Here is an 18,685-nt window from a genome sequence, read left to right as displayed (position 1 = left end):
CTTGTACACTTAAATAATTGTTTCTGTAGTACTTGGGCTCCAAAATTTGCTGGCTGCATTTATTTTACTTAAAATGAGTTTATATTTTGAATATCATATATGTCCATGGAGTTTTACATTAAATATTATTTAATGGTTTCAATTACATTGTGAGAAAAATGTGTTTGCTATATTTGTCATTGTGTGTGGGGGTGTGTGCATGTGTGTAAAATTGCACTTCGGAGAGCAGTTAAAGCACTTGAAAGTAAAACAGCATGTGCTGATATGTATAATCGTCCCTAGCATATAGGCAGATTCTTATAGATTCCAGATAAAATACCTTCCTTCAGAGAGAGGAAAGAGACAGGGTGACAGAGATGGAGGAGGATGTCACTTTTTATAACATGTAAAGATGCTTTTCAGTGATATATATTTAATTCTAAATGTTAGATATTCTATTGATTATCTTTTTATGTTTTGATTAGTGCATTATAGTCACACAACTATTCATTTGGATGTAATCATATATACATATAACATAGTTTGCTTATTCTCAATCCCCAGTACCCCCTCTTTCCCTTCCCTCCTTTCTCTCTCCTGGATTCCCTTCCTTTACGCATCTTTCTTCTATTTATTTATTATCTTTTTAATTGTTGCATGAAATTGACCAACTTATGTTCTATGTATGTATGAATGCATACCAATGAACTTCACTATTATATATCTATATTTATTACCTTTCTAGAGAACTTTTAAAAATATAGAAGTTCTCCTGTTTCTCCAGAATTTTAGTTGAAATCATAAAAAGATGTTAGATGGACATACAGAAAACTCTAATAAAACAAATCTTAGCATTTGAAGAAGAAAAGCTTCTCTCTAAAAGAAATCTCTGTTCAGAGATCTTGGTCTTCCTTCTGTGAGGGGCAGGAATCACCTCCTTACATGAATGGGTACATCTGATCCTTCTGTTGAAGTAAAACCACTGAGGAGCCTAGTCTTATTACAACATAGAGCCAATTCTATACAGAAAACTTAAATCTACCCACTAAGGAGTAATAACTAGCTTGTCAGCTGAAAGTTAATTTTCTTGCTTTTTTTTCAGTTACTTTTTTTTTAATATTTTATTTTTATTTATTTATTTATTTTTTTATTGTGGGTTGTTCAAAACATTACAAATTTCTTGACATATCATATTCCACACTTTGATTCAAGTGGGTTATGAACTCCCACCTTCACCCCATACACAGATTGCAGAATCACATCAGTTACACATCCATTGATTTACATATTGCCATACTAGTGTCTGTTGTGCTCCGCTGCCTTTCCCATCCTCCACCCTCCCCCCTCCCCACCTCTCCCCTCCCCTCCCCTCCTCTCTCTCTACCCCCTCCACTGTATAACCCTGAGGGTCTCCTTCCATTACCATGCAATTTCCCTTCTCTCTCCCTTTCCCTCCCACCTCTCATCCCTGTTAAATGTTAATCTTCTTCTCCTGCTCTTCGTCCCTACTCTGATCTTAGTTACTCTCCTTATATCAAAGAAGACATTTGGCATTTGTTTTTTAGGGATTGGCTAGCTTCACTTAGCATAATCTGCTCTAATGCCATCCATTTCCCTGTAAATTCTATGATTTTGTCATTTTTTAATGCAGAGTAATACTCCATTGTGTATAAATGCCACATTTTTTTTATCCATTCGTCTATTGAAGGGCATCTAGGTTGGTTCCACAGTCTTGCTATTGTGAACTGTGCTGCTATGAACATCGATGTAGCAGTGTCCCTGTAGCATGCTCTTTTTAGGTCTTTAGGGAATAGACCGAGAAGGGGAATAGCTGGGTCAAATGGTGTCTCCATTCCCAGCTTTCCAAGAAATCTCCATACTGCTTTCCAAATTGGCTGCACCAATCTGCAGTCCCACCAGCAATGTACAAGTGTACCCTTTTCCCCACATCCTCGCCAGCACTTGTTGTTGTTTGACTTCCTAATGGCTGCCAATCTTACTGGAGTGAGATGGTATCTTAGGGTGGTTTTGATTTGCATTTCTCTGACACCTAGAGATGTTGAGCATTTTTTCATGTACTTGTTGATTGACTGTATGTCCTCCTCTGAGAAGTGTCTGTTCAGGTCCTTGGCCCATTTGTTGATTGGGTTGTTTGTTCTCTTATTGTCTAATTTTTTGAGTTCTTTGTATACTCTGGATATTAGGGCTCTATCTGAAGTGTGAGGAGTAAAGATTTGTTCCCAGGGTGTAGGCTCCCTATTTACCTCTCTTATTGTTTCTTTTGCTGAGAAAAAAACTTTTGAGTTTGAGTAAGTCCCATTTGTTGATTCTAGTTATTAACTTTTGTGCTATGGGTGTCCTATTGAGGAATTTGGAGCCCGACCCCACCGACTGTAGATCGTAGCCAACTTTTTCTTCTATCAGACGGCGTGTCTCTGATTTGATATCAAGCTCCTTGATCCATTTTGAATTCACTTTTGTGCATGGCGAGAGAAAGGGATTCAGTTTCATTTTGTTGCATATGGATTTCCAGTTTTCCCAGCACCATTTGTTGAAGATGCTATCCTTCCTCCATTGCATGCTTTTAGCCCCTTTATCAAATATAAGATAGTTGTAGTTTTGTGGATTGGTTTCTGTGTCCTCTATTCTGTACCATTGGTCCACCCGCCTGTTTTGGTACCAGTACCATGCTGTTTTTGTTACTATTGCTCTGTAGTATAGTTTGAAGTCTGGTATCGCTATACCGCCTCATTGTTTTTGTTATTCTGGGTCTTTTATTTTTCCATATGAATTTCATGATTGCTTTCTCTATTTCTACCAGAAATGCCGTTGGGATTTTGATTGGCATTGCATTAAACCTACAGAGAACTTTTGGTAATATCGCCATTTTGATGATGTTAGTTCTGCCTATCCATGAACAGGGTATATTTTTCCATCTTCTAAGATCTTCTTCTATTTCTCTCTTTAGGGTTCTGTAGTTTTCATTGTATAAGTCTTTCACCTCTTTTGTTAGGTTGATTCCCAAGTATTTTATTTTTTTTGAAGATATTTTGAATGGAGTGGTTGTCCTCACTTCCATTTCAGAGGATTTGTTGCTGATATACAGGAATGCCTTTGATTTATGCGTGTTGATTTTATGTCCTGCCACTTTGCTGAATTCATTTATTAGCTCTAATAGTTTCTTTGTAGAGCCTTTTGGGTCTGCTAGGTATAGAATCATATCATCTGCAAATAGTGATAATTTAAGTTTTTCTTTTCCTATTTTTATGCCTTTAATTTCTTTCGTCTGTCTAATTGCTCTGGCCAGTGTTTCGAGAACTATGTTGAAGAGAAGTGGAGAGAGAGGGCATCCCTGTCTTGTTCCAGATTTTAGAGGGAATGCCTTCAGTTTTTCTCCATTCAGAATGATGCTAGCCTGAGGCTTAGCATAGATTGCTTTTACAATATTGAGGTATGTTCCTGTTATCCCTAGTTTTTCTAGAGTTTTGAACATAAAGGGATGCTGTACTTTGTCGAATGCTTTTTCCGCATCTATCGAGATGATCATATGGTTCTTATTTTTAAGTCTATTGATGTGGTGAATAACATTTATTGATTTCCGTATATTGAACCAGCCTTGCATCCCAGGGATGAATCCTACTTGATCATGGTGTACAATTTTTTTGATATGTTTTTGTATCCGATTCGCCAGAATTTTATTGAGGATTTTTGCATCTAGATTCATTAGAGATATTGGTCTGTAGTTTTCTTTCTTTGAAGTGTCTTTGTCTGGTTTAGGTATCAGGGTGATTTTGGCCTCATAGAATGAATTTGGAAGTTCTCCCTCCTTTTCTATTTCCTGAAGTAGCTTGAAAAGTATTGGTATTAGTTCTTCTTTAAAGGTTTTGTAAAATTCTGCTGTATACCCATCCGGTCCTGGGCTTTTCTTAGTTGGTAGTCTTTTGATGGTTTCTTCTATTTCCTCAATTGATATTGGTCTGTTTAGGTTTTCTATATCCTCCTGACTCAATCTGGGCAGATCATATGACTTAAGAAATTTATCTATGCCTTCACTATCTTCTAATTTATTGGAGTATAAGGATTCAAAATAGTTTTTGATTATCTTCTGTATTTCTGAAGTGTCTGTTGTGATATTGCCTTTTTCATCCCGTATGCTAGTAATTTGAGTTCTCTGTCTTCTCTTCGCTAGCATCGCTAGGGGTCTGTCGATTTTGTTTATTTTTTCAAAGAACCAACTTTTAGTTTTGTCAATTTTTTCAATTGTTTCTTTTGTTTCGATTTCATTAATTTCAGCTCTGATTTTCATTATTTCTTGCCTTCTACTTCTTTTGCTGTTGTTTTGCTCTTCTTTTTCAAGGATTTTGAGATGAAGTATGAGATCATTTATTTGTTGGTTTTTTCTTTTTTTAAGGAATGAACTCCAAGCAATGAATTTTCCTCTTAGAACTGCTTTCAATGTGTCCCATAGATTCCGATATGTTGTGTCTGTGTTTTCATTAATCTCTAAGAATTTTTTAATTTCCTCCTTGATGTCTTCTATAACCCATTGATCATTCAGTAACCTATTGTTCATTCTCCAAGTGATGTATGCTTTTTCCTTCCTTCTTTTATCGTTGATTTTCAGTTTCATTCCATTATGATCAGATAAGATGCATGGTATTATCTCTACTCCTTTATATTGTCTAAGAGTTGCCCTGTGACATAATATATGATCTATTTTTGAGAAGGATCCATGTGCTGCTGAGAAAAAAGTGTAACTGCTTGATGTTGGGTGGTATACTCTATATATGTCAATTAGGTCTAGGTTATTAATTGTGTTATTGAGTTCTATAGTTTCCTTATTCAACTTTTGTTTGGAAGATCTGTCCAGTGGCGAGAGAGGTGTGTTGAAGTCTCCCATGATAATGGTATGGTGGTCTATTAGACTCTTGAACTTGAGAAGAGTTTGTTTGACGAACATAGCTGCACCATTGTTTGGGGCATAAATATTTATGATTGTTATGTCTTGTTGGTGTATGGTTCCCTTAAGCAGTATGTAGTGTCCCTCTTTATCCCTTTTTATTAACTTCTGCTTGAAATCTATTTTATTTGATATGAGTATGGACACTCCTGCTTGTTTCCAAAGTCCATATGAGTGATATGATTTTTCCCAACCTTTCACCTTCAGTCTATGTATGTCTTTTCCTATCAAATGCATCTCCTGTAGGCAGCATATTGTTGGGTCTTGTTTTGTGATCCATTCTACTAGCCTGTGTCTCTTAATTGGTGAGTTTAAGCCATTAACATTTAGGGTTATTATTGAGATATGGGTTGTTCCTCCAGCCATATTTGTTTATTTCTGTTACTAAACATGGTTTGTTTTCCTCTTTGATTATTTTCCCCCCCTTTACTGTCCTACCTCCCACTGTTGGTTTTCATTGTTATTTTCCATTTCCTCTTCCTGTAATGCTTTGGCGAGGATGTTTCGAAGAGATGGTTTTCTAGCTGCGAATTCTTTAAACTTTTGTTTATCGTGGAAGGTTTTAATTTCATCTTCCATCCTGAAGCTTAATTTCGCTGGATACACAATTCTTGGTTGGAACCCAATTTCTTTCAGTGTTTGAAATATGTTATTCCAGGATCTTCTAGCTTTCAGAGTCTGTGTTGAAAGATCAGCTGTTATCCTGATTGGCTTACCCCTAAATGTAATCTGCTTCCTTTCTCTTGTAGCTTTTAAAATTCTCTCCTTATTCTGTATGTTGGGCATCTTCATTATAATGTGTCTAGGTGTGGATCTCTTATGATTTTGCACATTCGGCGTCCTGTAGGCTTCTAGGATTTGGGATTCTGTCTCATTCTTCAAGTCTGGGAAGTTTTCTTGTATTATTTCATTGAATAGACTGCTCATTCCTTTGGTTTGGAGCTCTGTACCTTCCTGTATCCCAATGACTCTTAAGTTTGGTCTCTTAATGTTATCCCATATTTCTTGGATGTTCTGCTCATGGTTTCTTAACAGTCTTGCTGAGCTGTCTATGTTCTTTTCCAGTTGAAATACTTTGTCTTCATTGTCTGATGTTCTATCTTCTAAGTGTTCTACTCTGCTGGTAGTATTCTCCATTGAGTTTTTAAGTTGGTTTATTGCTTCCTGCATTTCTAGGATTTCTGATTGCTTGTTTTTTATAACCTCTATCTCCCTGTATAGTTGATCCTTTGCTTCCTGGATTTGTTTGCGTAATTCGTTGTCGAAGTGATCTTTCATTGTCTGATTTTGCTGTTTAATGTCTTCCTTGATACTCCAGATCATCTGAAGCATGTATATCCTGAATTCTTTATCTGACATTCCATCTGCTGCAGCTGTTACCTCTTCTAAAGTTGCGTTGACCTGCATTGCTTGTGGTCCTTTCTTTCCTTGTCTTTTCATACTGCTTGCGTATCTTTCCTGCAGGTGCGGGCGGCGGCTCTGCTCTCTCCTTATTCCAATTGGGGTGTCGTGGCTACCACGCCGGCAGGTCACTGGGCCTGTTGTGGGCGCTGGCGGCGGCTCTGTTCTGCCGCTACTCCAATTGGGGTGACAAGTGTACCACGCCGGCAGGCCACCGGGCCTGATCTGCCGGTCGGTTGCAGGTTTGCTCTCCAAGATGGTGGCTGCTGGCCTCCTCTGTGGTCTGACCGGTGTGGAGAACCGAAATGGACCGCTTCCTTCCCCCATGTCGAACCCAGAATTCAGACCTGAGTACGGTGCTTGCACGGCTGGCAGAAACTGCAGCGCTGTATCCCTGCGTCGCTATCTCCTCGTTTCCCAGCGCGCGCTGCAGACTCTAGCCGCAGGGCGATTTGCTGAATAAGCAGTGTTACCCTCCATGTGACACACCTCTCGCGTTTGCGTCCCCGTAGCCGTTCCTCGTGCAATGGAAATCCTTCCTCCAGGTTCCGGAGCTCCCCACTATTGCTGGAAATTCCTAACAAGATAGCCTTTAGCCGTCCTGACTTGTCATACTCCCACATAGTGAAGCAGCACACGGGGGCAATGCACTCCCCTCGCCGCCATCTTCCCAGTCCTATGTTTTGTTTTGTTGTCCTTCCATCTCACTGAATCCTCTAGCCAGGCACCTAGGTGAGGAAAGCCACTGCTGATGGGGTGAGGGGTGAGGGTAATTCAAAAGCCTTGTAGAAAGGTAGAGATCCAAAATACAAGAAATGGCTTTTTTTAAGTGTGTGCTATAAAATTAAATGCAATTGTGAAAATAACTATTGAAACCAAAGATATATAGCATGGTTCATATAAGAAAGTGCAGAAAGCAAAGGAAATCCCAAGAGAGCTTTAAAAAAATCCAGCTTGAGATGTATTTATGAAAGAGAAGACAAACTGTTTATCAAAGCAAATGCATATTATTTTAAAATTGTATTTAGAGGGTGTTGAAAATAGACACACGTAAGCCAAAATAATTTAAAAGTAAAAAATGATGAAGCAAAGCGTTCCATGATCTAGCAGTTTTACTTCTGGATACATTCCAGTGGAATGGTCACTAAAAATAATGTACTTGAATGTTCACAGCATACATTGCATGTAATCCCCAAATAGAAACTGTCTAAAGGACTGTGGTAAATATAATGGATAGAAAGTAAATTGTAAAATACTCACATGATGGAATATTGAACAACAATGAAAATTAATGTTTGCATTCAGTAATCATGTTTTGATGACCCTCACAATCAGAATGTTGAACTAAAGAGGTTCTCCATGAATGAGCCCTTACTGTGTGATTCCATTTTTATAAAGGTAAAACAGAACCAGCAAAACCAGTCTCCTGGCTGGAAGCCAGGGTGGAGTTTCTCTGGAGAAGGCTATAGTTTTGATTAAAAGGGAACATGATGGGGATCGGGATGAGTTGGTGGGGCTGTGGTGAAGTTTAGGTTTTGATCTGGCTCAGGTCATATAGGCTATCCCCTTGATTTGTGTACTTTTCTTTAAATATACTTTAGAAAAAGTTTAATAAGTAGTAAGACTCTGTATCAAAACAAATATTAAAAAGTGTTGGGAACATAGCTCAGTGGTAAAGCATCCCTGAGTTCAATCCCCAGTACTAGAAAAATATTAAAAGTAAGAAGAGGGAAACATTATCAGAAATGCTGGGTAACTACTAGAAAATGCTTAAAGACTTTAGCATACTGCTTCAGGCTTTAGGCTTAGTTATAAAAAGCATTTTTGGGGGAGAGGAAGATGGCGGCAAGGGGAGTGCATTGCCCCCGTGTGCTGCTTCACTGTGTGGGAGTATGACAAGTCAGGACGGCTAAAGGCTATCTTGTTAGGAATTTCCAGCAATAGTGGGGTGCTCCGGAACCTGGAGGAAGGATTTCCATTGCACGAGGATCGGCTACGGGGACTGAAACGTGAGAGGTGTGTCGCACGGAGGATAACACTGCTTATTCAGCAAATCGCCCTGCGGCTAGAGTCTGCAGCGTGTGATGGGAAACGAGGAGATAGCGACGCAGGGATACAGCGCTGCAGTTTCTGCCAGCTGTGCAAGCACCTACTCAGGTCTGAATTCTGGGTTCGACATGGGGGAAGGAAACGGTCCATCTCGGTTCTCCACACCGGTCAGACCACAGAGGAGGCCAGCGGCCACCATGTTGGAAAGCTGACGTCACCATCCCTGTTTTCGACTTAATCTTAATGTTGTATCAGTTCCAAGTTTCAGTGTCAAGTCTTCCTATGCTTTAATTCTCACCTTCTCTCTTAGAGAAGCCTGGGCAAGCTACCCTATGGAAGGATGAGAACACGTGAAGCCCAGGCAAACAATCTAAATTAAAGTTATCTTCAAAATCCTGTCCCCAGATAATTTACCAGCTAACAGTAGACATAGCAATGAATAAAACTCCAAACTAGGCCCCAAATGGCCAAACCATAGCACTGTTGGCTAAAAAAAGGAGTTAACTTAAGGTTTTATATTTTTGATGAAGGAAAATACAAACAATATACTACTTACATAAAAAAAAATGTGACCTGTTAACTTGTGTGAAATTTGAAAGACTGTGTAATTTTTTAATGACCTAATTAAATTCTAATAATAACATGTATTTAAAAAACACATAATTTAGATAATCATCTAATTTCATACACAAATACATGAATATAAAAAGAAATTCTTAGAGAAAAAAAATAAATAAAAAGCATTTTTCATAATGTAACTAAGCCATAATTATGCATGTTGATACTAAACCTTACGATGGACACACATACACATACATACAAGATAAATTTTTGTTGATCTAGTGTTACACCAAGAAAAAATCCTCACATTCCCAAAGCAGGAGTTGTGTACATCTTGTGTAATAAATTCGATATTATTAATTTTAAACCACTGCAACAATTAACCATGTGGAATACCTCTTAAATAACTATTCGACCAGTGATTCAATTAATACTACAAAGACAGAATATAATCTTTTTATAAAGTAAAAGAGAGAAAAACAAATGCATTATGCATAGACGTATGCCCAGATGTTTGGTGCTATTGAGTGGAAACAATGACTAGCTCATAGTCTTAAACTATTTTATTATATGAAAAACATGAAAATAAGTTGATTATAATTCAGTTTGATTAAAAGAGAATAAAACAATCCTAAGGAAAGCAGGAGGAATGTAGTGATAAGAGTAAAAGCAGCAAAAAAAAAAAATAATTAGAATAGAAAAAGGAAATCAGAGCTGATGAATAAGTGTAAGTACTTACTCCTTGAAAGGACAAAGGTAACAGTGCAGCATAGACAGAAAGGAAAGATTATTAGTTTTTCCAACTGAATGGTTTGAGTTCAGGTGGCTTGAATTTTCAAACTTCTTAGGAACCTTTTGTTGGATCCAGGAGCCAGAGTCCTGGGTGTAACCTGCTTCTACCAAGTGCTTGCCTAACCATTTGACATTGGCCAAACCAATTGATCTTGTGGAGTGAGTGAATGAACCAGTGAATGATTGCTTGCATGCATTAATGCTTTGGCTCTCTCAGAGGGGAGCATAAGACTTAAGTGAGGTTCTTAGCATGGGGCCTGTTAAATAATGGGCCTTCAGATAACAGTGTTATCATTACCAAATGTTTTATAGAAAATGGGAATCTGTGAGTAATCTTTGTATGTTTGTTTGTTTATTTATTTATTTATGTTTTTAGGATATCCTGACCCAGAAAATTTTTCCTGGCCAGAATATCTGCAGACTACCCAAACTAATGCAGTTCCTGCCAAAGTTTTTAAAATGGTAAGTTCTATATAGGTATATACTCTTACCTTTAAACAAAATCCTGTTGAGTCCTCCTTTTGTGTAGGATTTTAAAATTATTCTAGATTTTTCTTTATAAATTCAAGTTGTGTTTTTAATAACCAATTTGTTTTGCTTTTCTTAAAGTTAAGAATACAAAGTAAGTAAACAAGCAGGGTCATTTGCTATCATTCCTATATACCAATGCAGGTGATGATTTTCTTTTTGGAAAAAGCACAGTGCAGCACATCAGTGGCACTGCTGACAGCACCTCAGCAGGGGTGGAGGTGTGGAAGCTCCCAGTGCCATGAGCTTGCGTGTCCCTTTCTCAGGGACTGTTTGAATAGCAATGGCCATAATCAAGTAGGTGAACCATCATCTTTGTGCATAGTTTTATCCACTTTTGAGAGGAACATTCCTTTTAGCATTTTTTTAGAATACTGATTTTTACAGTTCAAACTTATTTTAAGGTACTTTTCCAGGGTTGAACTAAGTATAGATAAATTTTTAAAAGAAAACACATAGATAGAAATAGTATAATCAGAAATATTTATGTTCCAAATCAGTGATTTTCAAATTGTTCCTTTCTGATTCTAATTGTGGGCTTCAGGCTCCTCAACTTGTCTTAAATCAGAATTTTATGTGTAGGGTTTATTCATGTAATTTAATTTCCTAGAGTTTTCTAGGTATTAAAAGGCGTTAAAACAAAAATGCTTTTTCATCTAAAAAAATTGGTCGTAATAGTCTAGATTTGATGGTGAAGTATAATAAGATTAGGGAAACCATAGCTAAAGTCCTACAGAGGTTTTATGAATTGCAGAATTTCAAAGAGCAAAAATACCTAAGTACTGGTAGTTTCTGTCTTGTCTTCTTTCAAATCTTTGTTTTACTTCTTGAACAGGAGAAGTATAAGAAAACAAGGAAAAAATTCACTAAAAAGACAAATTTAAGACTCTGTCTTTCACAAGGTTGTTGTGGATTCTGCTCAAGAATGTCTCTTTGGCATCTGTAATACTAAACAATTAATTACCTTTGTTGTTCAGAACAGTGACCTTGGCAAGAACAAATTTCAGAGACCTGATAATACTCAGTATATTCCATTTAATTGATGTAATAATGCATTCTAGGAAGAAAGTATGCTTCTGAAAAAGCTGAAAACATACCAGATACTGGAGAAAAATTTAACTATTTATTAATCATGTATCAGTAGAAGTTTTTTTCTTATTGCCAATTCTAGATTTGAGGAGTTCAGTACACTTTCATTTCCAATAAAATCAATTGAACACTTTTATGTGTAATAGCATTCAAAGAAAAACTTTCTACTAATGTCTCAAAACTGTCAGATTTGTTTTGTGACTTTGATTTCTGTTGCAGGGACGGGGAGGGGATTTAACCTAGGTGTGGTTGACCACTGAGGCACATACTGAGCCCTTTTAATTTTTTTTTTTAATTGTGAGACAGGGTTTCACTAAATTGCTTACAGCCTTACAAAGTTGCAGGGTCTGGCCGTGAACTTGCAATCCTCTTGCCTCAGCTTCCAGAGCTGCTGAGATTACAAGCATGTGCCACTGTGCCCAGTGTGACTCTGATTTTGATTGTTGAAATTCCTTAGTTTGAATGATTTGGCATGTCCCAGTACCTTTCCCCTTCTGTTTTCTTTATTGCCTGTGTGTCTGTCACCATGAACTCTTGGTTTCTAGCATTTTAAAGACTTGAAAGAAACTTCAACTAAGTTCAACTCTGTAGTGTTATGATATGAAGTGACAAAAAGCATAGATATGGCTTAAAATTATATCATGGTATATTTAAAAGATTTAACAGTTGAAATTAAATATGCTTTTACTAAGCATATTTTAAAATTTAGATTTATGAAGAATCATGGTTTTTTTGTATTGCTTATTAAATAATTTTACCTTCTAGCCATATAGTCCCAAACTTGGTAGGGAGAATAGTCAGCAATATCTATGTGTAAGGCTAATTTCAGAAAAGAAGATGAAAATAAGCTGATATGTAAGCGGAAATAAGAAGATAATGCTAAATGAAGTGAGCCAATCCCCCCCAAAAATAAATGCCGAATGTTTTCTCTGATATAAGGAGGCTGATTCATAGTGGGATAGGGAGGGGGAGCATGGGAGGATTAGACGAACTCTAGATAGGGCAGAGGGGTAGGAGGGGAAGGGAGGGGGCATGGCGTTAGAAATGATGGTGGAATGTGATGATCATTATTATCCAAAGTACATGTATGAAGACATGAGTTGGTGTGAATATACTTTATATACAACCAGAGATAAGAAAAATTGTGTTGTATATGTGTAATAAGAATTGTAATGCATTATACTGTCATTTATTTTTAAAAAATCAATTTAAAAAATTAAAAAAAAGATCCCCAATAATGGGAAAACATAACTCAACAGACAATTCAGAAAGAAGAAATACAAATGACCACAAATTATGTGAAAGAAATGTTCAACATCCTTAGCAATCAGGGAAATGCAGATCAAAACTATATTGAGATTTCATACCAGTCCAGTCAGAATTGCATCACTTATCAAAAATACAAATAATAAATGGTAGTGAGGATGTGCGGAAGAAGGTATACTCATCCATTTTTGGTGGAACTGCAAATTAGTATAACCACTTTGGAAAGCAATATGGAGATTCCTTCAAAGTCTTAAGAATGGAACCACTATATGACCCAGCTATCCCACACCTCAGTTTTATCCAAAGGAACTAAAGTCACTATAGTGATACAGGTACATCAGTGTTTATAGCAGCACAGTACAATAGCCAAGTTATGGAACCAGCTCAGGTGCCTGTCACTAGATGAAAAAATAAGTGTGGTATATATACATATGGAGTTTTACTCAGCCATTAAGAAGAATGAAATTATGGCATTTGTTGGTAGATGTATGGACCAGGAGAACATCATGCTAAGTGAAATAAGCCAGACTCAGAGGGTCAAGAGTCAAATTTTTCTTTCCTATGCAGATGTTAGACCAAAATAAGAGGGGGAAAAAAAAACCTGGTGGTGGAGAGTTGTGAATCACATGAAAACTGAGGAGAGATCAGTAGAGTATCTAGAAGGGGCTTGAGGAAAGGGAGGAGGGATAGGAAATGGGAGAAACAGCGCAATGATATCGACCAAATGATCCTATGTACATATGTGAAAATACTACAGTGAATTTCACCTCATGTATATCTATAAAGCACTAATTTAAAAAAATATTACAAATAAATAGAAAGAAGACCAGTAGAATAGAGGAAAGGGAACAGGGAATGTGAGGAGGAGAGGGTTAGAAGAGTACTGGGAACTAAATTGGTGAGAATTATATTCCATGTTTGCATAATTACGTCAGAATGAACTCCAATATTATGTGTAATTATAATGCACTAATTTAAAAAAATCGTTTTGAACTTTGTTGTGAAAATTAATGAATTTATAATTTATTCTGTCTTTGTCTTTTAGCTATCTTTAAAGTGGCCCAAAATTCTCTCACAGTCTTTGTGACTCTGGTTAAAAAATATGCATAAAATCCTATGTGTTCTGTAAACTAAATGCCAGTTGTATTAAAAATATGCTTGTTAAAACTGAAGTATTGTATTCAAAATTAATAGAAAATTAATAGAAAATCTGAATTGCTGAATTTTCCACAACTTGTTACACTTGTATTTTTTTCAGAGGTTGCCTCATGGTTTTTTGCCAAATATGAAACTAGAAGTTGTGGATAAACGAAACCCCCGGTTAATTCGTGTTGCAACAATTATAGAAGTTGATGACCAAAGAGTAAAGGTGCACATTTTAAATTATTATGTTATTTTGGTCCTTTTTTCATGTGCTTTCTGTTTTCCCCTTCCTCAGTTTTTAATTCTCCTGCATGATAGTTTTCTGGGGAGAAAAACCGTCTGGATCTGATATGGAAGATTGACTGTGGCCAGGATGTGACTGGGACTAACACAGGAGGCAGTGTAACCTGCAGGAGGATACCTGCAGAGGCTCTGATTTTTTAGTGCAGGAGGAAAATAAACCTGTGTATAGCTTCCTATCCATTCACATGTCTTTGAGTGGAAAAAATGTCTAGCTTTTCTATATGTAAAGTGGGAAATCTATAGATAAGACTTCACTGACTTGGAAAGGAATTCTAGTACATTTCTGTTTGGATTTGCTGTTTAGATTTTCACTGTCAGGTGTTCTTTTTTTTTTAAATCATTTTGTTGGCATTACTTGATTTTTCTTGAAATTGTTATGAAACACCTTGAAATAATTATCTTTCTTTTCTGCTTTTCTTTGTGAAATTAAATACAATTTAAAAACACTTTAATCATCCTAGCTAAAAGAAGAAGTTATATTTTTGAATTAAAGATTTGATTAATAGATTTCTATACTGTCCATATTGATGACATTTTAAATATACATATTTTCAAAATGAAATTTTCATAAAATGAAATCTTTTCATCTTTTTTATACAGAGAACTGAAAGCATCTGTGGAATTCATTAAATCTTTATGAATTAAATCATATGAACAGCATATGACAGTTCAAAAACAATTTTCTACCTGTACACAGTTTATTTTCATAATGACAAAAAGATTGAAGTCAACTAATTTTAATATGTATTATATTAAAATATGTATTTGTTTGATGTACATTTTGATATAAAAGAAATTTTATTTATTATATCCTAATTTGAAAACAATATTAATTCATTTTATACTATATAATCAGTACACACATTTTGGCCAAGGTTTAGAGGTACATGCCTATCAATAGCACAAATGGGCAATGTCCTTTATTCTTCTAACAAGTGAAAATAATAATTATATTCATGAATTATAGATATATTTTCTTCCATACTACCTTATTATTAATATTTTAAATTTAATGTTAATCATATTGCTTATGATCTTAATAATTTGTGTTTTTTATTGTTTACTTTTATGGTAAATACTTTGGAAATAACTTTGGATATGATAATTGTCTTGTAAATTCAATCACATTTTGTCATTAGCTTTCATTTAAACATTATTGCCTTTCTAGATAAAGCTCAATTTTAACAGCACATTAAATTTTACCTTGATGTGTAATTGATTGAAAATTTTCTTATTATTCATAAGATACACGCTGTAGAATCCAATGGATAATTTGTCATCAGTTTAGTATGTGAACAAATTGGATTAATATGTTACCTTAAAATATCATTTGAAGAAACTTTAGCTCCAAAAGTGAATGTCTTATCATCCTTATATACCGTCTCAGCTTTGCTCTTCTAAATTCTCTTAAGCAGTTAGCTGATCCTTCCAAAGAAATAGTTCATGTATCTTTTTCTTATTCTTTTTCTTCATGGTAACTGCATTGTTCTTTATTGGAAGAAAAAGAGTTGAAAGGTATCTGGCACCTCTGAAAGAACCAGAACCTTAATAGTTATCTCTGCGGTGTGGGAAAATCAGAAATTCCTGTAGGATTTTAGGGCTAAATTAAGACACAGTTTTACAAGTGGCGCTCTCTACCCTGTGAAATGGTGCCTTACAGATTTTTTTTCTACTTAGCATGCAGTCTGCCGGACTTAGATCCGCCTTGCAGTGGCCATCAATATCTTGGGCTTGTGGTCTGCTTGAAGCCCGGCACACACAGTCCTGCTCCTGCAGCCCATTTCTGCAGATCCTGCCACAGACCCTCTGCTGACCATCCCCCTCACCCTCTGTTGGGCAGTCCCAAGGTTGGGAAAACACTTGTCTTGCTTCATGAGCTAGAAGGGAGAAGGCTACCTAAGGGTTGGGCATCTTGGGAACTTAAAGAAGAGCCAGGTGATAGCTTAAAATTCCAATTATTAGTTCCTAGGGAAATAGGGCTTCGAAGGTGAGCATCAGGTTGTTCTCTGAATTCTTATGTAAGGAGGTTGAGGTGTAGTAAATGAGGCTTTCTTTGATAGTTGAGAAAGCATTTGGAGCTTTCTGATGTCCTTTTTGCCCAGCATAATGCTCTATTCCTCAATGTGTTGAACACATCATTCTGTAATTTTCTTTCTTTCTTTACTGTTTCTCTTTTTTTAAAGAATTTGTTCTAATTAGTTATACATGACAGTAGAATGCATTTTGAAACATTATATACAAATGGAGCACAACTTCTCCTTCCTCTGGCTGAACATGGTGCAAAGTCACACTGGTAGTGTAATCATACATAAATATAGGGTTAAAATGTCTGTCTCATTCCACCGTCCTTCCCATCTCCACGTCTCCTCCTTTCCCCTCCCTTACTCCCCTCTGCACTATCTAGAGTACCTTCATTCTCTCCCCACTCCATTATGGATTAGCATCTACTTATGGAGAAAAATTGAAAGCATTCCCCCTAAAAACTGGAAGAAGACAGAGTTGCCCTCTTTCACTACTTATTTTCAACATAGTCTTTGAAAATCTAGCCAGAGCAATCAGACAGAAGAAATTAAAGGAATACAAATAGGAAAAGAAATCCAAACTATCACTCTTTGTTGATGACATGATTCTCTATTTAGAAGATCCAAAAAACTCCATCTGAAAACTTCTAGAGCTAGTTAGTAAATGAATTCAGCAAAGTAACAGGATATAAAATTAGTACCCATAAAAATGCATTTCTCTACATCAGTGATGGATCCACTGCAAGAAAAATTAGGAAAACTATGCCATTCATAATAGCCTCAAAAAAAAAAAACACTTGGGAATCATTCTGTAATTTTCTAAAATCAATATTCATCAAAGACTGTTTAATATTTGGATAATGAATGAAGGGATGTGTGAGTAAAGAAGTGGATGAATCAAATGTACTTTGGCATTTGGACAATTATTCGAACATAGATAAACTGTGTGTTGGTAATAAACCACTTTCCCTTTTTCTTAATTCCTATCTTAATTACTCTTCTTTTGGAAATCCAATTCAACAAAATGGACTGGGAAGTGCCCCTGGATTGGACAGATCTGGGTTGGACTCCTAGCTTTGACTTTTACTTAACCATGAGATTAACTTGATGGAGTTACTCAATGTACTTCAACTTTTCTTGTCTGTAGTTTGATGGATTAATAATATCCAACTCATAGGCATGTTGTGAAAATTCAGTGAGGTGTCATATGTAAGATTCCTGGGAATGTTCCTGATTCTACAGGTGCTTTGGTGGTAGCTGTTGTGTTCAGTGTGAATTCAGTGTGCCTGTGAATATCCCGTGCTGCTCGCCAGGCTGTGTGTACAATTGTGTTATTAAAGGGGCCTCATAGGAGATAAGCCCAAGCTCCTGGGTGAAGAGGACAGGGTTTGACTGGAGTTTCCTGGGGAACCTGAACATGACCCTCTGTGATGGTGCTGCTCACCTTTGACTGCGAGGAGTCAGACTATCCTAAAGAGACCACAACAGTCAGACAATAATCAGGATGATGGCTCTTTGTGCATGTCAGACACTGTTCTGAGCACCCTGCATGTCCTCTCAGCACAACCATGTGAGAGAAAGTCCTGTGGTTATACCTACTTTATGAAGGAAGAAACGAAAGCCCAGAGAGGCCAAATTACTGGTCCCAGGCTGCTATCTTATGGGACCAGGGTTTGACACCCCAGCTTTCAAATAGAGGTTTTCATCTCTAGAGCTTATAACCTTTCTATTCCCTACTCATATGTTCTAATTTTTATTTATGCTAAATAAGTCCCTTTAGAAAGAGAGAGCAGATGTTGTGGGATGGAAAGTGGAAACCACTTATGTTCTTATTTTTATGTTCTAATTACTCTTATGTTCTAATTTTATTATGTTCTACTCTTATGTTCTAATTTTTCTTAATATTTTAAATTCTTTTCTTCTTACTTGTAATGTTCTATTTTTATGCTAAATAACTCCCTTTAGAAGGGGAGAGCAGATGTGTGGAATGGAGAGTGGAGACCACCCGTGATCCCAGTATGCTTTGTCATCTGTGCCTAAGCTCACACTGCCTGTCCTGTCTGGAGGTACCTGGGCACTCCTGGCATTCCCTGGCAGAGTGCAGCCAGTTCACTCTGCAAGTATGTAGCTGCCCTTATGTGCTTTGTTAGTTTCATTTTTATAATAGTTTTTTTGAGGTAGCGTTTACACATCATAAAATTTAACTATTGATTATATTCCATAGCTGTACAACCATTACTACTAAGCTTAGAACATTTTCATCACCCCCAAAACAAAACCATGCACCCCTTAGTGGTCACTACTCATTCTACTATTCCCTTCTTCTGCCCAAGCTCCTGGTAATCACAGATTAGTGGATCTGCCTGTCCTTGGGCATTTCATAAACATAGAATCCTATAATGTGTGACTTTTGTGATGCCTTCTTTCATTTGACATATTGTTTTCAAGGTTTATCCACATGGATAAACTTTATGTACTTCATTTGTTCTTCATTCCATTTTATTTCCAAATAATATTCCCTTGTGTCGCAATTCCATATTTTATTTCTCCACTTGTCAGTTGATATTTGTTATTTCTACTTTGTGCTATCTTG

The 18,685-nt window shown here is 36.6% G+C and overlaps 1 protein-coding gene across 5 annotated transcripts in view; it reads left to right on the top strand.

Annotated features, from left to right (window-relative positions):
* L3mbtl4 (L3MBTL histone methyl-lysine binding protein 4) overlaps window positions 1-18,685 on the top strand; it is a 485,427-nt gene that overhangs the window by 216,079 nt on the left and 250,663 nt on the right. For all 5 annotated transcript variants that reach the window (XM_046467481.2, XM_058586451.1, XM_046467478.2 and 2 more), the window contains 2 exons: window positions 10,119-10,204; window positions 13,884-13,994. In XM_046467481.2, the coding sequence (XP_046323437.1) occupies window positions 10,119-10,204; window positions 13,884-13,994 (197 nt within the window). The remainder of the gene's footprint in view (window positions 1-10,118; window positions 10,205-13,883; window positions 13,995-18,685) is intronic.

This window comes from Marmota monax, unplaced genomic scaffold (genome assembly GCF_021218885.2).
Source record: "Marmota monax isolate L192 unplaced genomic scaffold, Marmota_monax_Labrador192_F-V1.1 WCK01_AAM20220418_F8-fsc00103, whole genome shotgun sequence".
Classification (NCBI taxonomy): domain Eukaryota; kingdom Metazoa; phylum Chordata; class Mammalia; order Rodentia; family Sciuridae; genus Marmota; species Marmota monax.
This window is presented reverse-complemented; position numbering and strand designations above follow the sequence as displayed.